The 16,285-nt window shown below is 51.7% G+C and overlaps 1 protein-coding gene across 1 annotated transcript in view; it reads right to left on the bottom strand.

Annotated features, from left to right (window-relative positions):
• Nucleotides 1-8,412, bottom strand: part of LOC120394440 (C-type lectin domain family 2 member D-like) — a 47,687-nt gene extending 39,275 nt beyond the window's left edge. Inside the window, exons 1-2 of the mRNA XM_039518669.1 lie at nucleotides 8,276-8,412; nucleotides 5,422-5,640 (exon numbers count right to left, since the gene is read on the bottom strand). Of these exons, the coding sequence (XP_039374603.1) occupies nucleotides 5,422-5,587 (166 nt within the window). The 5' untranslated portion in view covers nucleotides 5,588-5,640; nucleotides 8,276-8,412. The remainder of the gene's footprint in view (nucleotides 1-5,421; nucleotides 5,641-8,275) is intronic.
• Nucleotides 8,413-16,285: the final 7,873 nt, after the last annotated feature.

Raw genomic sequence — 16,285 nt, 5'->3', positions numbered from 1 at the left:
GGCTGTGCGCTGATCGGGAGGGGTCGGGCGGGGGTAGTAGGGTGGGGGGGCTGTGCGCTGATCAGGAGGGGAGGGGGGTCTATTGGGGTGGGGGCAAAATAAGCGGTTAAACTGCAGGAGCTGAAGTTTCCTCCTGAGACAAGAACTCCGCTACCCGGGGAACAAATCACGGGAGCGGATGGTTTTGGGGAGGGAAAATGACGTTTCTCTGGGCTGAGAAAAGCGTCCCCGTTGTTCCCCTGCTACCCAGGGCAGACTCTAGCCTGGTCTACACTAGGCGTTTAAATCGGTTTTAGGAGCGTAAAACCGATTTAACGCCAAAACCGTCCACACTAGGAGGCACCTTATATCGATTTTAATGGCTCTTTAAATCGGTTTCTGTACTCCTGCCCGACGAGAGGAGTAGCGCTAATATCGGTATTAACATATCGGAATAGGGATAGTGTGGCCGCAATCGACGGTATTGGCCTCCGGGTGGTATCCCACAGTGCACCACTGACCGCTCTGGACAGCATTCTCAACTCGGATGCACTGGCCAGGTAGACAGGAAAAGCCCCGCGAACTTTTGAAATTCATTTCCTGCTTCCCCAGCGTGGAGAGCTCATCATCACAGGTGACCACGCACAGCTCATCAGCACAGTTAACAATGCAGTCTCCTGAGAATCGAAAAAGAGCCCCAGCATGGACCGCTCGGGAGGTAATGGATCTGATCGCTATATGGGGAGAGGATTCAGTGCTAACAGAACTGCGTTCCAAAAGACGAAATGAAAAAGTATTTGAAAGAATTTCTAAGGCTATGACGGCTAAAGGCCACAGCAGGGACTCCGTGCAGTGCAGAGTGAAAGTTAAGGAGCTCAGACAAGGCTACCAGAAAACCAAAGAAGCAAACGGAAGGTCCGGGGCAGGTCGAAAAACATGCCGCTTCTATGCTGAGCTGCATGCAATTTTAGGGGGCTGCGCCACAAGTACCCCACCCCTGACCGTGGATTCCGAGGTGGGGGTTGTAATCTCTGCCATGTCTGAGGATTATGCAGACGGGGAAGATGAAGAGGAAGAAGAAGAGGAAGACCTAGCAGAGAGCACACAGCACTCCGTGACCCCCAGCAGCCAGGAGCTTTTTATCACCCTGACGGAATTACCCTGCTCCCAGCCCTCACAAGCAACTATTCCACAGAATGACGCCATGGAAGGGAGCTCTGGTGAGTGTACCTTTGCAAATAGCAAACAGTGTTTTTTAAGCAAGCCTTTTTTAATGATTGATTTGCCCTGAGGACTTGGGATGCATTCGCAGACAGTATAGTTACTTAGAAAAGTTTGTTAACATGTCCGGGGATTGAGAGGAAATCCTCCAGTGACATCTCGATGAAACGCTCCTGTAGGTACTCCAGAAGCCTTTGCAGAAGGTTTCTGGGCAAGGCATCCTTGTTTCGCCCACCATGGTAGGACACTTTACCATGCCATGCATGTAGCAAGTAATCAGGGATCATTGCGTGGCAAAGCATAGCAGCGTATGGTCCCAGTGACTGCTGGCATTCAAGAAGCATCCGCTCTTTATCTTGTTCTGTTATCCTCAGCAAAGTGATATCGTTCAGGATAACCTGGTTAAAAATCAGGAATTTAAGTAAGGGGGGTGGCCATTTTTCTACTGGGTTCGTGGAATGCAGCAGCTTAAAAAAAACACTTTCCTTCACGTAGCGAAGCGGGGGGAGGGGAGGAGTGAAATGCCGATGATCTTTTCTGTTTGGTCACCGGCGAGGCGATCTTCCCCAAGCTACCGGACAAGCAGTGGGTGGGGAGGGGGAAGGTTGTTGATTAGCAGGAGCTAGCGTGGTATTAGCCATGCGTTGGGAGGGTAAATCACTGAGACAGTGGCTTACCATGGCCGCATGCAAGCTGAATTCTGATGCCTGGACCTGATGTGTCTGTGAGATCTGTAACCCCAGAGCTGCAAGCACTCACTATTAAGATGAAAAATGCGACCTTGTAGGGAAATCACATGTGCTAGGTGAATAGTGATGTTCACTGTGAAACAGTATAACCATTGTTCTGTAAAATGTATCTTTCTAAATATTTATCTCCCTCATGCAGCTGCAAATTTTTCAACCATCCCTCCTCCATCCCAAAGGCTAGCACAGATAAGGCAGAGGAAAAAGAAGACGCGAGATGAGATGTTCTCGGATATAATGGAAGTTACACGCAATGAAAGAGCTCATCTGAATGAGTGGAAGGACGTGGTTTCAAATTACAGGAAAGAGGCCAGTGAACGTGAGGACAGGAGGGACAACCGAGATGAGAGGTGGCGGCAGGAAGACCGGCAGGAAAATCAGCGATGGCGGCAGGAAGATCAGAGGTGGCGGGATGCAACTCTGGGGCTGCTGCGTGATCAAACTGACATGCGCCGGCGTCTTGTGGAGCTTCAGGAACGGCAGCAGGATCACAGAGTGCCGCTGCAGCCCCTGTATAACCACCCTCCCCCCTCACCATGTTCCTTAGCCTCCTCACCCAGACGTGTAAGAACGCGTGGGGGGAGGCTCCGTGCACCCGCCCACTCCACCCCCGTGGACAGCCCAACCAAAAGGCTGCCGTTAGTCTGAATTTTTTTTTTAATGGCCTTCTCCATCCCTCCTATCCTCCTCCCAAAGCACACCCGTACTTCTCTCCTCTTTTATAATGAATCAATAAAGAATTCATGCTTTTTAAATGAGTGACTTTATTTGCATAAGTAAGCTGGACTCGAAGGGGGAGGGGGAGTTGCTTACAGGGACTGAGTCAATCAAGGGGGGGTGGGTGTTCATCAACAAACACAGCAGTCACACTGTACCCTGGCCATTGATGAAGCTCGTTTTCAAAGCTTCTCTGATGCGCACCGCTTCCTGGTGTGCTCTTCTAATCTCCCTGGTGTCTGGCTGCGCGTAACCAGCGGCCAGGTGATTTGCCTCAGCCTCCCACCCCGCCATAAAGGTCTCCCCCTTACTCTCACAGAGATTGTGGAGAATACAGCAAGCAGCAATAACATAGGGGACATTGGTTTGGCTGAGGTCTGAGCGAGTCAGTAATGTGCGCCAGCGAGCCTTTAAACGGCCAAATGCACATTCCACCACCATTCTGCACTTGCTCAGCCTGTAATTGAACAGATCCTGACCACTGTCCAGGCTGCCTGTGTATGGCTTCATGAGCCATGGCATCAAGGGGTAGGCTGGGTCCCCCAGGATAACGACAGGCATTTCAACATCCCCAACTGTTATTTTCTGGTCTGGGAAGTAAGTCCCTTGCTGCAGCCGTTTAAACAGAGTAGTGCTTCTGAATACGCGAGCATCATGAACCCTCCCTGGCCATCCCACATGGATGTTTGTGAAACGTCCCTTGTGATCCACCAGTGCTTGCAGCACCATTGAAAAGTACCCCTTCCGGTTTACGTACTGGGTGCCCTGGTGCTGCGGTGCCAAGATAGGGATATGGGTTCCATCTATCGCCCCCCCACAGTTAGGGAATCCCATTGCAGCAAAGCCATCCACTATGGCCTGCACGTTTCCCAGAGTCACAACCTTTCGTAGCAGCAGCTTAGTGATTGCTTTGGCTACTTGCTTCACAGCAGCCCCCACAGTAGATTTTCCAACTCCAAATTGATTCCCGACTGACCGGTAGCTGTCTGGCGTTGCAAGCTTCCACAGGGCTATCGCCACTCGCTTCTCTACTGTGAGGGCTGCTCTCATCTTGGTATTATGGCGTTTCAGGGCAGGGGCAAGCAAGTCACAAAGTTCCATGAAAGTGCCCTTACGCATGCGAAAGTTTCACAGCCACTGGGAATCGTCCCACACCTGCAACACAATGCGGTCCCACCAGTCAGTGCTTGTTTCCCGGGCCCAAAATCGGCATTCAATGGATAGAATCTGCCCCATTACCATCAGGATCTCCAAAGCGCAGGGGCCCGCGGTTTGAGAGAATTCTGTGTCCACGTCCTCATCACTGTCATCGCCGCGCTGCCGTATCCGCCTCTTACTCGCCTCGGTTCGAAGGTCCTGGTTCAGCATATACTGCACGAGAGTGCGCGAGGTGTTTAAAACATCCACGATTGCGGTATGGAGCTGAGCAGGGTCCATGCTTGCTGTGCTATGGCGTCTGCACGGTTCACCAAGCAAAGCAAAAAAGGCGCGAAACGGTTGTCTGCCGCTGTCAGGGAGGGAGGGAGGGGTGAGGCTGTACCCAGAACCACCCGCGACAATGATTTTTGCCCCATCAGGCACTGGGATCTCAACCTGGAAATGCCAAGGGGCGGGGGAGGCTGCGGGAACTATGGGATAGCTACGGGATAGCTACCCACAGTGCAACGCTCCAGAAATCGACGCTAGCCTCGGACCATGGACGCACACCACCGATTTAATGTGTTTAGTGTGGCCGTGCGCACTCGATTTTATAAAATCTGTTTTACAAAACCGGTTTATGCAAATTCGGAATAGTCCCGTAGTGTAGACGTACCCTCAGGCTGATTAGGTTGGTCTCCTACAGCCTGCGAGAAACTACCACCACTTGCTGCAGCCTGCCTGGCTTCTAACTCCCCTCTCCTTCAGCTCCCTCTTCCTCTTCAGATAGCCCAGGCCTATGGTGGGGCAGGGCCGCCTTGATTACACCTGTGCCAGATGTGGCCTCCTGCCTGTCCCTTAAAGGGGTAGTTATCACTTTCCCATTGTTCTCCCTGTCTCAGAACATAAGAACAAGGGGATATTCAATGAGATTAAAAAGGTGGAAAAGGAACTATTTTTTCCAGCCTATGTATGATTAGACTGTGGAACTCACTGCCACAGGAAATTGATAAAAAGAATTTAGGAAAGTTAAAAAAGGGATTGAGCATTTATATGGTTAACATGAATATCCAGAGTTGTCATAATTAACCACCAAAGGTTGGTGGGAACTTTGGAAGAGCCTCCTCCATCCCAGGGAGAGTAAATCAGGGAACCCCTGCTGGAGTTCAATCTTAGCAAACCCTCTTCCCTAGCGCCCAGAGACACATCTGAGAGCATGATACATTCACTGGCAAAACACAAATGAATGTGCTGTGGCCACAGGCAGCTACACCTGCTCCTGGCCATGCTCGGAGGCAGGGCTCTGCATGGGTTATGAGTGCAAACACCTCAGCTCACACACTGGAAGGACAAACAAACAGAAGGAAAGAGCAGTGACAGGAGCGACCCAGGGAGACGTGAGCCAAACATTTTCAAGGGGGTAGAACACGTACAGTCCTAAAAACCATACGTGCAACTGCCACACAAGAGAGCATGTGCTGCACGAGCCGAGTCCATTGGAGCAATACAGCCTCTGCTGCAGGAGGCGGGGGTAAGGGTGGGGAGGAGGAAAGAGCTACACCCGCCCCCGAAAGGCATCTCCTCTGTTCAGCCTGTTCCTAGGCAGGGAAGCTCCAGTTACCTCGTTCTCCAGAACCCTTCAAGTCTATGGAGCTGTTAAGAAGCTGTCCAGGAGGATCTGCTTCTGCTCCCTTCCGCATTTCTCCTCTCAGGGAGGCAGCGGTGGGTGCTGGACTCTGATCAGCTTGGAGCCAGCTGCAAGAAATGGCTCTACGCAGTCGTGGCATAGTCAGTTCCAGTCAGTGCAGTGTCCCTGGCTTTGGCTTCTCTCCCAGGTGATCTAGAATGTGAAATGTCAGAGTCAGGACAGCATAAGGGTCAGTGGGTTTGTTTGTGGTGTCCCATCCCCCATTCATCAGAACAGAAGCCCAGAGTAACAAAAGCCCAGAATAGTGCAGTAACCAACCCCCTCCTGTGTCATCAGGCCCCTCACTGAAGTTTTCCGCATTTCCTCTCAGCCCTCAGTTGGGAGTTGGGCAGGAGAGGGGCCCACGGACGCTGGGTGTGGGGTGCAGGCAGGGATGTGCACACGCCGTGTGTCTGGAGTGACGGGCACACAATGCGGGGCTGTGCATGGTCCCTCCCCCTGCACTGGCAACTCTGGGAAGTTGGAGGGGGGGTGAGTTTGAGATGCAGCTTTGGGAGGGGCACAGACACAGCACCTTGGAAGGGCTCTAAGGGACACAGTCCCCCCCACCCCACGTTGTGCGCTGGTGTCCGGGCCCGTGTCCCTCCTCAGGCCGCTCCGCTCCCGCACCAAGGGCCGCTCTTGCTCCGAAGTTCCGCCGCTCTGCGCGGAGCCGGATTCCGCTTTTCTCTGCCTCCCCGCCCCTCGCACCGCCGCCAGGATGCGGCCACTGCCCCCCTTCAGCCTCCAGCTGGGCCCTGCTCCCCCAAACCCCAGGGAAACCAGCTCCTGCGGCCCCAGCCCTGCTCTCTCCGGCCGGCTCCACCGCATCCCCCCAACGCGGCTCCTGGGAATAGGCGGCAGCCGGAGCCCAAGGCTCAGCAGGGGGAGGGGGGAGGGGGGGTGCCTGGGGGTAACCGCGTCCCTGGAGCTGATTCAGTGCATCCCTGACCCAGCTCGGAGACACGCGCTGCCCGGCCCGGCGCTCACCTGAGACCCGAGTGGGCAGGCCCGGAGCCCTGCGCAGCGCCCAAAAAAGTGACCCGTCCCAAAGCGAGGCAGGACCCTCCCACCCCGTTTCTGATTGGCTCCAAGTCAGAGCGGAGCCAATCGGCGCCCACCCCAGGACGGACGGTCCCGCCGTCGCTCCCTGACCCGGGGATAAGCCGGGGCCCGCACTGCGGGGTGCAGAACCTGCCTTCCCGCCCCCCGTCCGCTCTCTGTGCAGGCTGGGGAAAAGGAGGAAGGTTGGAAAATGATCCCAGCTACACAGAGCTAATGACGGGGGGTAAATGGGCTGTTACCGCTCAGGAAAGATCTTGGCGTCACTGAGCGGATGTTTTCAAAGAACTACAATGCGCAGCGGCCGTCAAACCAGCTCACAGCCTGTTAGGAAAGGGAGAGAGATTTTCTGTCTTCTTATCACAATGCCACTAGATAAATCCAGGGCTCCCCCACACCTTCCACACTGCATGCAACTCTGGCAGCCCCATCTGAAAAGTGATATTTTAGAACTGGAAATGCTACAGAGAAGGGTGACAAAAATGACTGGGCTGTGGAACAGCTTCCATATGAGGAGAGATTAAAAAGACTGGGATTGTTCAGCTTGGGAAAAAAAACAAAAACAAAAAGAAGAGACAACTTACGGGGGATAGGATAGGGGTCTATAAAATCCTGAATGTTAGAGAAAACCTATTATTTACCCCTTTGCATAATACTAGAACCAGAGGTCACGCAATGACGTTACAGGCAGCAGGTTAAAAACAAATCCAAGGAACTACTTCACACAACGCATAGTCAACCTGTGGAACTCATTGCCTGGGGATATTGTGAAGGCCAAGACTATAACTGGGTTCAAAAAAGAATTGGACGCATCCTCCATGAATGTATCTATCAATGGATATCAGCCAAGATGGTCAGGGGCACAGCCCCATGCTGAATGTCCCTGAGCCTCTGACTGCCGGATGCTGGGACTGGACAGGTCATTCAATAATTGCCCTGTTCTGTTCATTCCCTCTGAAGCATCTAGCAACAGCCACAGTCTGAAGACAGGATACAGGGCTGTGCGGACCATTGGTCTGACCCAGTTTGGCCATTCTTACGTTCATCAGCAAACTCAGCAGAAGGAGCACGGAGTCTCCCTGTACCAGGCTGCTACATTTCAACTAAAGCCAAAGAAACTAAAGGTGTCAATTCACCAGCAGAGACTGAGGAAGGTCCAGGTGCAGCAGTGCCCAGCCACAGATTCCCCAACAAACAGAGGGGAAGCCCCATAACAATGACGACACTCAACACTGACACCCCCCCAATAACAGAACAAAAAAACTCTGAAACAAGCCAGCCAACCAGTTCAAAAAAAGCCAAAACATACCCCACGTAGAGTTTTACCTCAAAAGGGAAGAGTGCAGGAGACTCCATGAAGCCCACTAAGGGTCTAACTATTGATTTTACATGGGAGGTGCACAGACACCACAGTGAAGAGTGTCAATACAGAACAGTAAAGTGAGACAGACAGTTCTTCTGGGGAGGGAAACACAGAAAAAGGAAAACACTGATTCCCAAGGAGGATGCTCAGATACTGCGGAGGATGGGCAGCTCAGACAGGTGCTAGTCACACCACTTAGCCAGCACACAGATCCCACGGGGACGGTGGGTACAATAACCTGAACAACCACATATGAAATCACAGTTTGATGCCATCACCTTGCAAAGCACCATAAAACTGTGCATCAAAATAATCCACACAGCCACCAGTTCTCAGTGAATGGGTTCTGGAAGAGGCCCTTACCTGGCCTGGCATCCGGTGAGCCTGTTCCTCAGTTGAACTCTGGCCATGCCTCAGTTTCCCTTCAGCAGTTGGGTAATAAATTCCGTGTAGCTCCCCACAGTCACCATGGCAACAAGTGTCCTCCCTCTTCTGGGAGGAGTGAGAATCCAAACAAATTAACACAAGCCCTTCGCCCTTCCTGGGCCACAGTCCTCTTCTCAGCATCTCCCCTTGGTTGCAGGGTTCACAAAAGTCCATAATTCCCACTCCAGGGTCTGTGCACCACTTTCTTCCCATGATGCAGGGGAATGAAGAGGGAGCTACAGAGTAAACTGGTTTGTAACCTTCACCAGAGCAGCTGGGCCTGAATCCCTGTGGGTCCATCACAGGAGTGGGTGACTAAATTTGTTAGTCTCTAAGGTGCCACAAGTACTCCTATTCTCCTTACAGTGTGTATGGTAACACCCACTGTTTCATGTTCTCTGTATATATCTCTTCCTATTGTATTTTCCACTCCATGCATCCGATGAAGTGGGCTGTAGCCCATGAAAGCTTATCTCAAATAAATTTGTTAGTCTCTAAGGTGCCACAAGTTCTCCTGTTCTTTAAACACAAGAGGGGATGAGAACTGTAGAGATCAGAACGTGCGGAGCCCTGTCATTTCCCCCAGCTCAGCAGGGACTGGGGGAGGGGTCTCGCCTTCACTCCCGCCAGGCCACAGCGACAGGGCAGGGCTAGCAAAGAACCAAGGCACCACCTACTGCAGCGGCTCTTAAACTTTTGTACTGGTGACTCCCCTTCACACAGCAAACCTCAGAGCATGAGCCCCCTTATCAATTCAAAACACTTTTATATATTTAACCCCATTCTAAATGCTGGAGGCAAAGCAGGCTTTGCGGTGGGGGCTGACAGCTCATGACCCCCCCCCCATGTAATAACCTCACAACCCCTTGAGGGGTACCGACCAGGGCCAGCTCCAGACCCCAGCCCATCAAGCGCGCGCTTGGGGGGGGCGTCCCGCTGGAGGGCGGCAGGCGGCTCCGGTGGACCTCCTGCAGGCACGTCTGCAGGAGGTCCACTGGAGCCGGGACCGGGGACACCAGACCGCCCCCCCGCAGCGCGCCTCCCTGCTTGGGGCACTTCCTAGAGCCGCCCCTGGTCCCAACCCACAGTTTGAGAGCCCCTGACCTATTGGCTTGGCGTGGGAAATCAACACAAGCCACACTGTGCATGCTCCGTTTCTACATAGCTCGCTGTGCCACCCATCACCCCAAAAGATCAAACCTGCCCCCCACATTCGCCTCCTGAAAACAACCCCACCCAGCCTGGTTACAGCCCCCACAAAATATCCACCTGTCCCAGCCTGGCCCCCTAATTTCCCCAAACAAATACATTCCCGCCCCGCCCGGAGAACTGAGCGCCTGGAGCGCAGAGAAGCTCAGAGCCCTGGGCCGGTCCGGTCCGGTCCCGTCCCCTCTCACCTGGCCCGGGCTTGCAGCGCTTCTGTTCACAACCACAAACGGCTGCTGGAAACAATGAATCAATGCGGAGCCGGGAGCGGGTTATAGTCAAGACTGGAGCCGCCTCCTCTTGGGCTGGAACCGACCCACCTCCCCTGCTCCCCGCCCCCGCAGCCTGCTCGGTCCGCAGCTCCCTGGGGATTTCTCCGGCTGTGCCTGGCTTCCCTGCTGCTGTTTTCCCAAGAACCGGTCACACCCTGGGTCAGGGTCCTTCCTCCTCGCTGGCCCGGGGCCGGGGATGTGCAGTGGGGAGGGAGTTTCTTACTTAGCAGGTTCCTCACAGGGAGAGTGGGCTGGGGGAGGTGCCACAAGTACTCCTGTTCTTTTTATGAATGGATTAGCAATTCTTTGCTTTTATACTTAACCAATTATCCAAGGATCGCAAGGTGCTTTGGGTGAGCATGTTTACACCCATTTCACAGAGGACGAAATTAAGGCAGAGGCACAAACCAACACCCTGCCATGTTCACATACTCAGTAGCAGCACTAGGAACAGAACCTAGGCATCCTGACTCACTCCTCTATTTTAACCATTAGACAACTTTCTCCCAGGGCTGGGTTTAAAATGGGTGCTTTGACCACTAGACTTCACTCCCCCACATCTGGGTAAAGAACTCAGGCGTCCTGAAGACCCACCTTCTTTTAGGCTATGGCTACACAGTGCACCTTACGGCACCGCAGCCGCAGTGCCGTGCAGCTGTACTTTATCACCAGGAGCGAGCTCTCCCGGCGATCAAACAAAACCACCCTGAACGATAAAGCGCTGTCAATACTGGCGCTTTTCAGCGCTAAAACTTTTGTCAGTTGGGCGGGCGGGCGGTGGCGGGGGGGGGGGGGCGTGTTCATACCCCTGAGTGACAAAAGTGTTAGCACTGAAACTGCCAGTATAGATGTTGAGTCTGAACTTTTGATGAGCTTAAACTTAACCCAGACTTGATGTCTCTGTCTGAAACTTTTTACTCAAAGCTCTGACCTGCGAACTACTCATGACACCCCCCTCCCCTTAAGTAGCCATCTCCCCTTTTGTCTTTTCAAATTTACATTTTAACCTGTTTTATCCTGTAGAATCTTAATTGATTATGCATGACCATTATGATCTGTTAATCACTTTGTTTACTTCTGTGTATAAATATTGATGCTCAACCCTAATAAACTTGCCACACTTACTCCGAAGCCTTTTAAGCTAAGGATAGTGTGAGCCCGTTGATCAACGAAGTGGTGTCTGGTCTCTGACAGATTGTGAGCCCCATACCAACTCCGCACGAACTCGGGTGCTGGAGAGGTGAGTAAGGACTTGCTTTTTACCTAACAATTTGGGGGCTCGTCCGGGATTCCTTCTGGTGCGGTGCCTCTGTCCAGTGGTCAGACCACTCATATACGAATTGGCAGGCGCCACGGGAGATTTCTCCCAGCCAATTCAATATTGAGGGGTCGTGTACTGGACAGCAGGATAAACGCCAGTTGGAAGGGCTCCTGTCAGACACCATGGTCAAGGGACTAGCGTGCCTCTTGAGAGTCCGCTGGGGATTGTAAATAAGTTATGGAATGAAGGGAAACTCCCAGTACAGACAGGAATGTCTAGGAGGAAGTTGTACACACTGTGTGTAAGACATTGGACTGGGTATACCGTGGTATTGGTCGACCCGGAGATGAGGTGGCCTTCGTATGGCTCTTTCGAACAGGCCGCCTTAAGAGGAGTAAGGAGCCAGATCGAAAAAGACCATCCGGGACAGTTATGTTACTGGTTTTGTTGGGACACAGCAGCAGAGCTGTGGAAATCTTTAAAAATTATGGCAGTCAGGTATTCTCCCGAGAGTGAATCCCCTCCATGTTATTTCGATGAAGAGTATAAACCACGGCGTGTTTTGACTCGTCAGTTGGTCCCCACTGCACCTGCCCCTATTCCTCCGCAGGGGGACTCTCTCCAGAGCGCAGAGGGGAATCTGCAGGACTCCAGATCGGAATCTCTGCAGAGGGATAAGGAGGAAATGGAAGGGCACACCTTGGGAGGAGTAATTACTAGGCAAAAGATCAAGCAGATGCAGCAGGATGCATATCCCTCCCCTGAGGATAGCCCAGAGGCTGCCTCCGCCAAACCTTTTGTGAGTAATATAGGTGTAAGTAAAGAAATGCCTTTACAGGTGCACGACCAACCTTTTGTGGACACCCCCCTTTCAAAGGCGGGGCGCTACCACGTGCTGATGTTTCACTATTGGGAGGGGATCATATGACTACGTGCCAGTTTCTCTCCCTACAGGCTCGCCTCCGTACCCTTTGGAAAGCCTCGCAGTTTTCCCAGACCGTGCCGCTGGAAGAACAGGTCCACCCATTCCAACCAGGGGACTTCGTCTGGGCCAAAAAGTTCGTTCGTGGCAACACCCTCCAGCCAAGGTTTACTGGACCCCACCAGGTTCTTTTAACAACCCAGACTGCAGTGTTCCTGGAAGGACGCAAATCCTGGATCCACCACTCCCACGTCAAGCCAGCCGTAGTGAACCACAGTGATGGACCAGCAGCTCTTGCCACCACTGAGGACACTGCCTCTGACCAGTGGACCAGCTTACCTCTTTCAGACATCAGACTTAAATTGACTCGAAAAAAATGAGAGGACCTTTTATTCTGACAACTGTATGTTTTTATTATGCCTTTTTAGTTTATTTTCTGCTTATGAAGATAATGCTTTTATTAAATATTCCCACGAGGTTAAAACTCGTATTTTAGAAAATAGAAGTAATTGCTGGGTATGTACTCAATTTCCAGTAAATGCAGAACAGGGACTCCCCTTCGCACCCATTCCCCTGACCACTGCTAATATAACTTGAATGCCACTGGCTAGAGTAAAAGATCCAGTCCAACACAATCTTACATGGGACAAAACAGGAGTGCCAATTAACAAATATCTCAGGGTAACCAATCAGACAGGATCACTGTGTTTTGTTAAAGAAAAAGGGTCAACTTTTGTGGGAACAAGTAAATGCAACATGTATTTTAATGGCACCGCCTTTAGTAAAAATCTTGGCTTCAAGCCTTGCGCATCCCACTTATCCCATATGTGGATCCCTCACCCCAATACAACTTTTTCATGGGTGGGCAAGCCTTCAGAGACAGATTTTAAGAAGCCCTGTTCAGATCACGAGGGTGTCCAACTAATTGTTAAGAAATATACGATTGTCTTCTACAACTGCTCAAGCAGTACTACACTGCACTTTGAAAACACCACTACCAAATTGTGCCTCTGCGGTTCGCACAACGACCCCTCTGCGTTACCAGGGGAACAGTGGTCCAACGGGTGGTGGGTTACCTCCTACTTTAAGAAATGAAATACCCGAAACGCACTGTATGAAACATACTGGGTGTGCGGGCCCAAAGCTTATTACTCTCTCTTCCCTGATTGGGCAGGGTCATGTTATTTAGCGTGGCTCACACCGCCTTCTCGCATCTCCCTCACTCCCCCTCATTTTCCCCACGTTCGTAACATCCGTGAAACTTTCAGAAATATTAATATCCGTAATGGTTTGTCGTGGCAGCGGTGGGCTGGTCTCATTAGCTTAAGGGGTGGTGTCATCCGTCTACAGGGACTACTAGAATCTTTAACCAATAAAACTGCGACTCTATTTGAAAATCAGTCCGGGAAAATGTCCCAGCTGCGCCAGTTAACTTTGCAAAACCGAATGGCTTTAGACATAATGTTAGCAGCCCAAGGAAAAACTTGCGCCCTCATAAATGAAAAATGCTGTTTTTGTAAATGACACCTACCCTAACACTTTTCAACGTACCAAACATCTAAGGGAAATGGCTAAGAACTACTCCTCTGGCCAGCCACCTTATAATTGGTGGGGAGCCTTATGAAATTGGCTGCCTGAATTTGGGTGGGTTAAAAAACTCTTGGTGGGTATTGTTGGGGCCATAGTAATCCTTATAATACTGTGTTGCTGTATTCAGTGTGTCCCCTCCCTCATAAACTCATGTGGGTCAGTTTATTCTTTTCCTACTTCAGCCAAAGGCCGTACTCTCTTCGAGTTGGCCCAGGCTGAAATTGCCAAGCGGCCCTTGGCCCCTTCCACCCTACATTTTCATCTTCATATGCACAGCGTATGAAATCTTTTAACTCGTTACAGCACAATGGACCAGACACTCGGTTGGTATAAATCACCATAGCTCTGCTGATGCTGATGGATCCGTGACAACTGACGCCAGATGATGATCTGTCCTGATATTCCCAAACTCTGACATGCAGCGTTCAGGATAGTTTAGGCAGTTGGTCCCATTTCACTGCAAGTTATTTTGTGAGAAAACGAAGACAACATTTTGGGGTCAAAAGCATCAGCACTTTGAGAACAGAAAAACAATCTTTTCTCTTGGTTGACAGAATGGATTTGGAGTTTTCCTCGGGTATTAGAACTGCAAGAAAAATTGACCTCTCATCTTAGTCTTTGCCCCGTAATGTTAAAGCTTGTTGCAAGATAGAGATCTCGCTCTCTTGAACTCAAATGGATTGTGTAATGGGAGGTGGGGTTTATTTGTTCTGCCAACACCAGGGGACAGAATTCCTCAGAGCTCTGAATCACAAGTCAGGCACAAGCGGAGTGAGTGTGTCGTTAAAATACCAGTTGCATTTCCTGGCAGCAGGAGGTAGTTAGACACCAATATATGGTCTTCAAATATTGTTCAAGTTCTTAGACATGTTGATGCTTCCTTTTGTCTTTCCCTCTGTTTTATGCAGTTCATGTATCTGAAAATCCCCCCTAGCAAGCAGCACGTCCAATCACAAATACACTTAGAGGAGCATGGCAAGATTTTAATCAATATCTGCCAGGATTAGAGCTGTGAAGACGGTTTCTTTCAGAGCAGCAGGACTAGATGTCTGGATGTTGCACAGCCAAAGGGCAAGGAGCATTCTGCTGCTGAGCGCTGAGCGAGAAGGAACATTTGCAGCAGCAGCATGAGAGGGTCCAGGACTCCAGTAAAAAGTCAGGAAATGCACCTGCCCGTGCCCGTCCGATTCAGATCTCGATTGAGCGCTGCCAAGGCCCCAGCAAAGAGCCTGTCATGCCACATGCCATTTAGCTGAGCCCTGGTGGGATCCTTATCAGGCAGGATAATGAGGGTGATGCTGCAGCTGGGAACAGGGAAGATCCTGCCAATGGCCCTAAAGGCCAGGATGTGACCTCACATCAGATCAGGAGGACCAGTTTGGAGACAATAGCAGTGAAAACTCTGCAGAGGGGATGTGCCTGGCCAGAGACCGGAAGTCCACGTGGTTACTGCAGCTCTCTAACCCCTCCCTCCCATTGTTCTCTAGAGAAATTGGACTTTCAACACTGAGGATTTGGTAGGTTATGGCCAAATCAGTTACTGTCCTGGATATTATGCCCTTCATTGCTGTGTGTGTCTGGGGGGTTGTGCAGATGCCACAACATTTGCATGGCCTCCTCTCCCTTCCCTCCTCCACCAGCCTCTGCTGGGCACAATCCCAAGTGGATGCAGGGCACTGGGGTGGAAAGGTTTCGGAAAAGCCAGCTTTGCTGTTTATCCAAGAGTTCAGAGTATGGGCTGTACGGCTTGTGCTGAAGCCCACGGTCGGTAGCAAGTTCACAACTAGAAATCAGTGCCCCTCGGTCCGTTTCACCGCAGGCAGGCAGGTGGGGTTGGAGGGGTTCAAACACGGCTTGGGTCAATGCTCTCCATCCTAGCTCAGGCTTTGGTTGGTTTCCTTCATTTCTCTCCCAGTCCTGGTAACTTATTCTGGAAAGTTTCTCAGGCAGCAGGAATTCTCCATGGCCTTTCAGGAGAACTGGGAGTGCAAACCTGCTCAGGCCTTCATAATAGCCAGGTCCCTACCAAATTCAGGGCTCACTTTGACTAGTTTACAAACCTCTGGCCTTGAAATTGACCAACGTCACCATTTCGATGTTTCCACCTGACATTTCATGGTATTGTAACCATGGGGGTCCCATCAACCTGGGAGAATGGGGGAGTTCAGAGGTTGTTGTGGTGGGGTCACAGCATTGCCACCCTCACTTCTGTGCTGCCTTCAGACCTGGGCTCCAAGGGCAGCAGCCAGCAACCTTTCTGAAGCTAGAGGAGGTTCCCACATGTGCAGGTGGGGCCCTGCTGTTGGCAGCACCTCAGCTCCTACCGACTACTTGGGAGCACCTTGGCTCCTACCATTTTCGGGGCATCCAGAGAAATGGACCCTTGAGCCCCAGAAAGAACTGCAAGGGAAGCCCTGAGCACTCACTGCAGAGGCCAGGCAGAAGCCGAGCCCAGGCACCTAGGCGCCAGCAGGAGTGGGGAGGGCATGAAAGTCCTGAGCCCGGTGCCCCAGCACTGGCTGCAGCCACAGGGGCCAGAAGCTCTGAGTCCGGGCACCCAGACGTGAGTGGAGCAGAACTGCCAAGAGCAAAGCCCTGAGCCCAACGCCGGGCTGATGCAGCGCACTCACTTCTGCATTGCCTCTGCAGGTGCGTCTGATATCCCCACGGAGAGGAAGTCCTGTCCCCAGCCGGGC

This window comes from Mauremys reevesii, unplaced genomic scaffold (assembly GCF_016161935.1).
Source record: "Mauremys reevesii isolate NIE-2019 unplaced genomic scaffold, ASM1616193v1 Contig6, whole genome shotgun sequence".
NCBI lineage: Eukaryota > Metazoa > Chordata > Testudines > Geoemydidae > Mauremys > Mauremys reevesii.
Note: the sequence above shows the minus strand (reverse complement) of the source record. Positions and strands in the feature narration are given on the sequence as shown.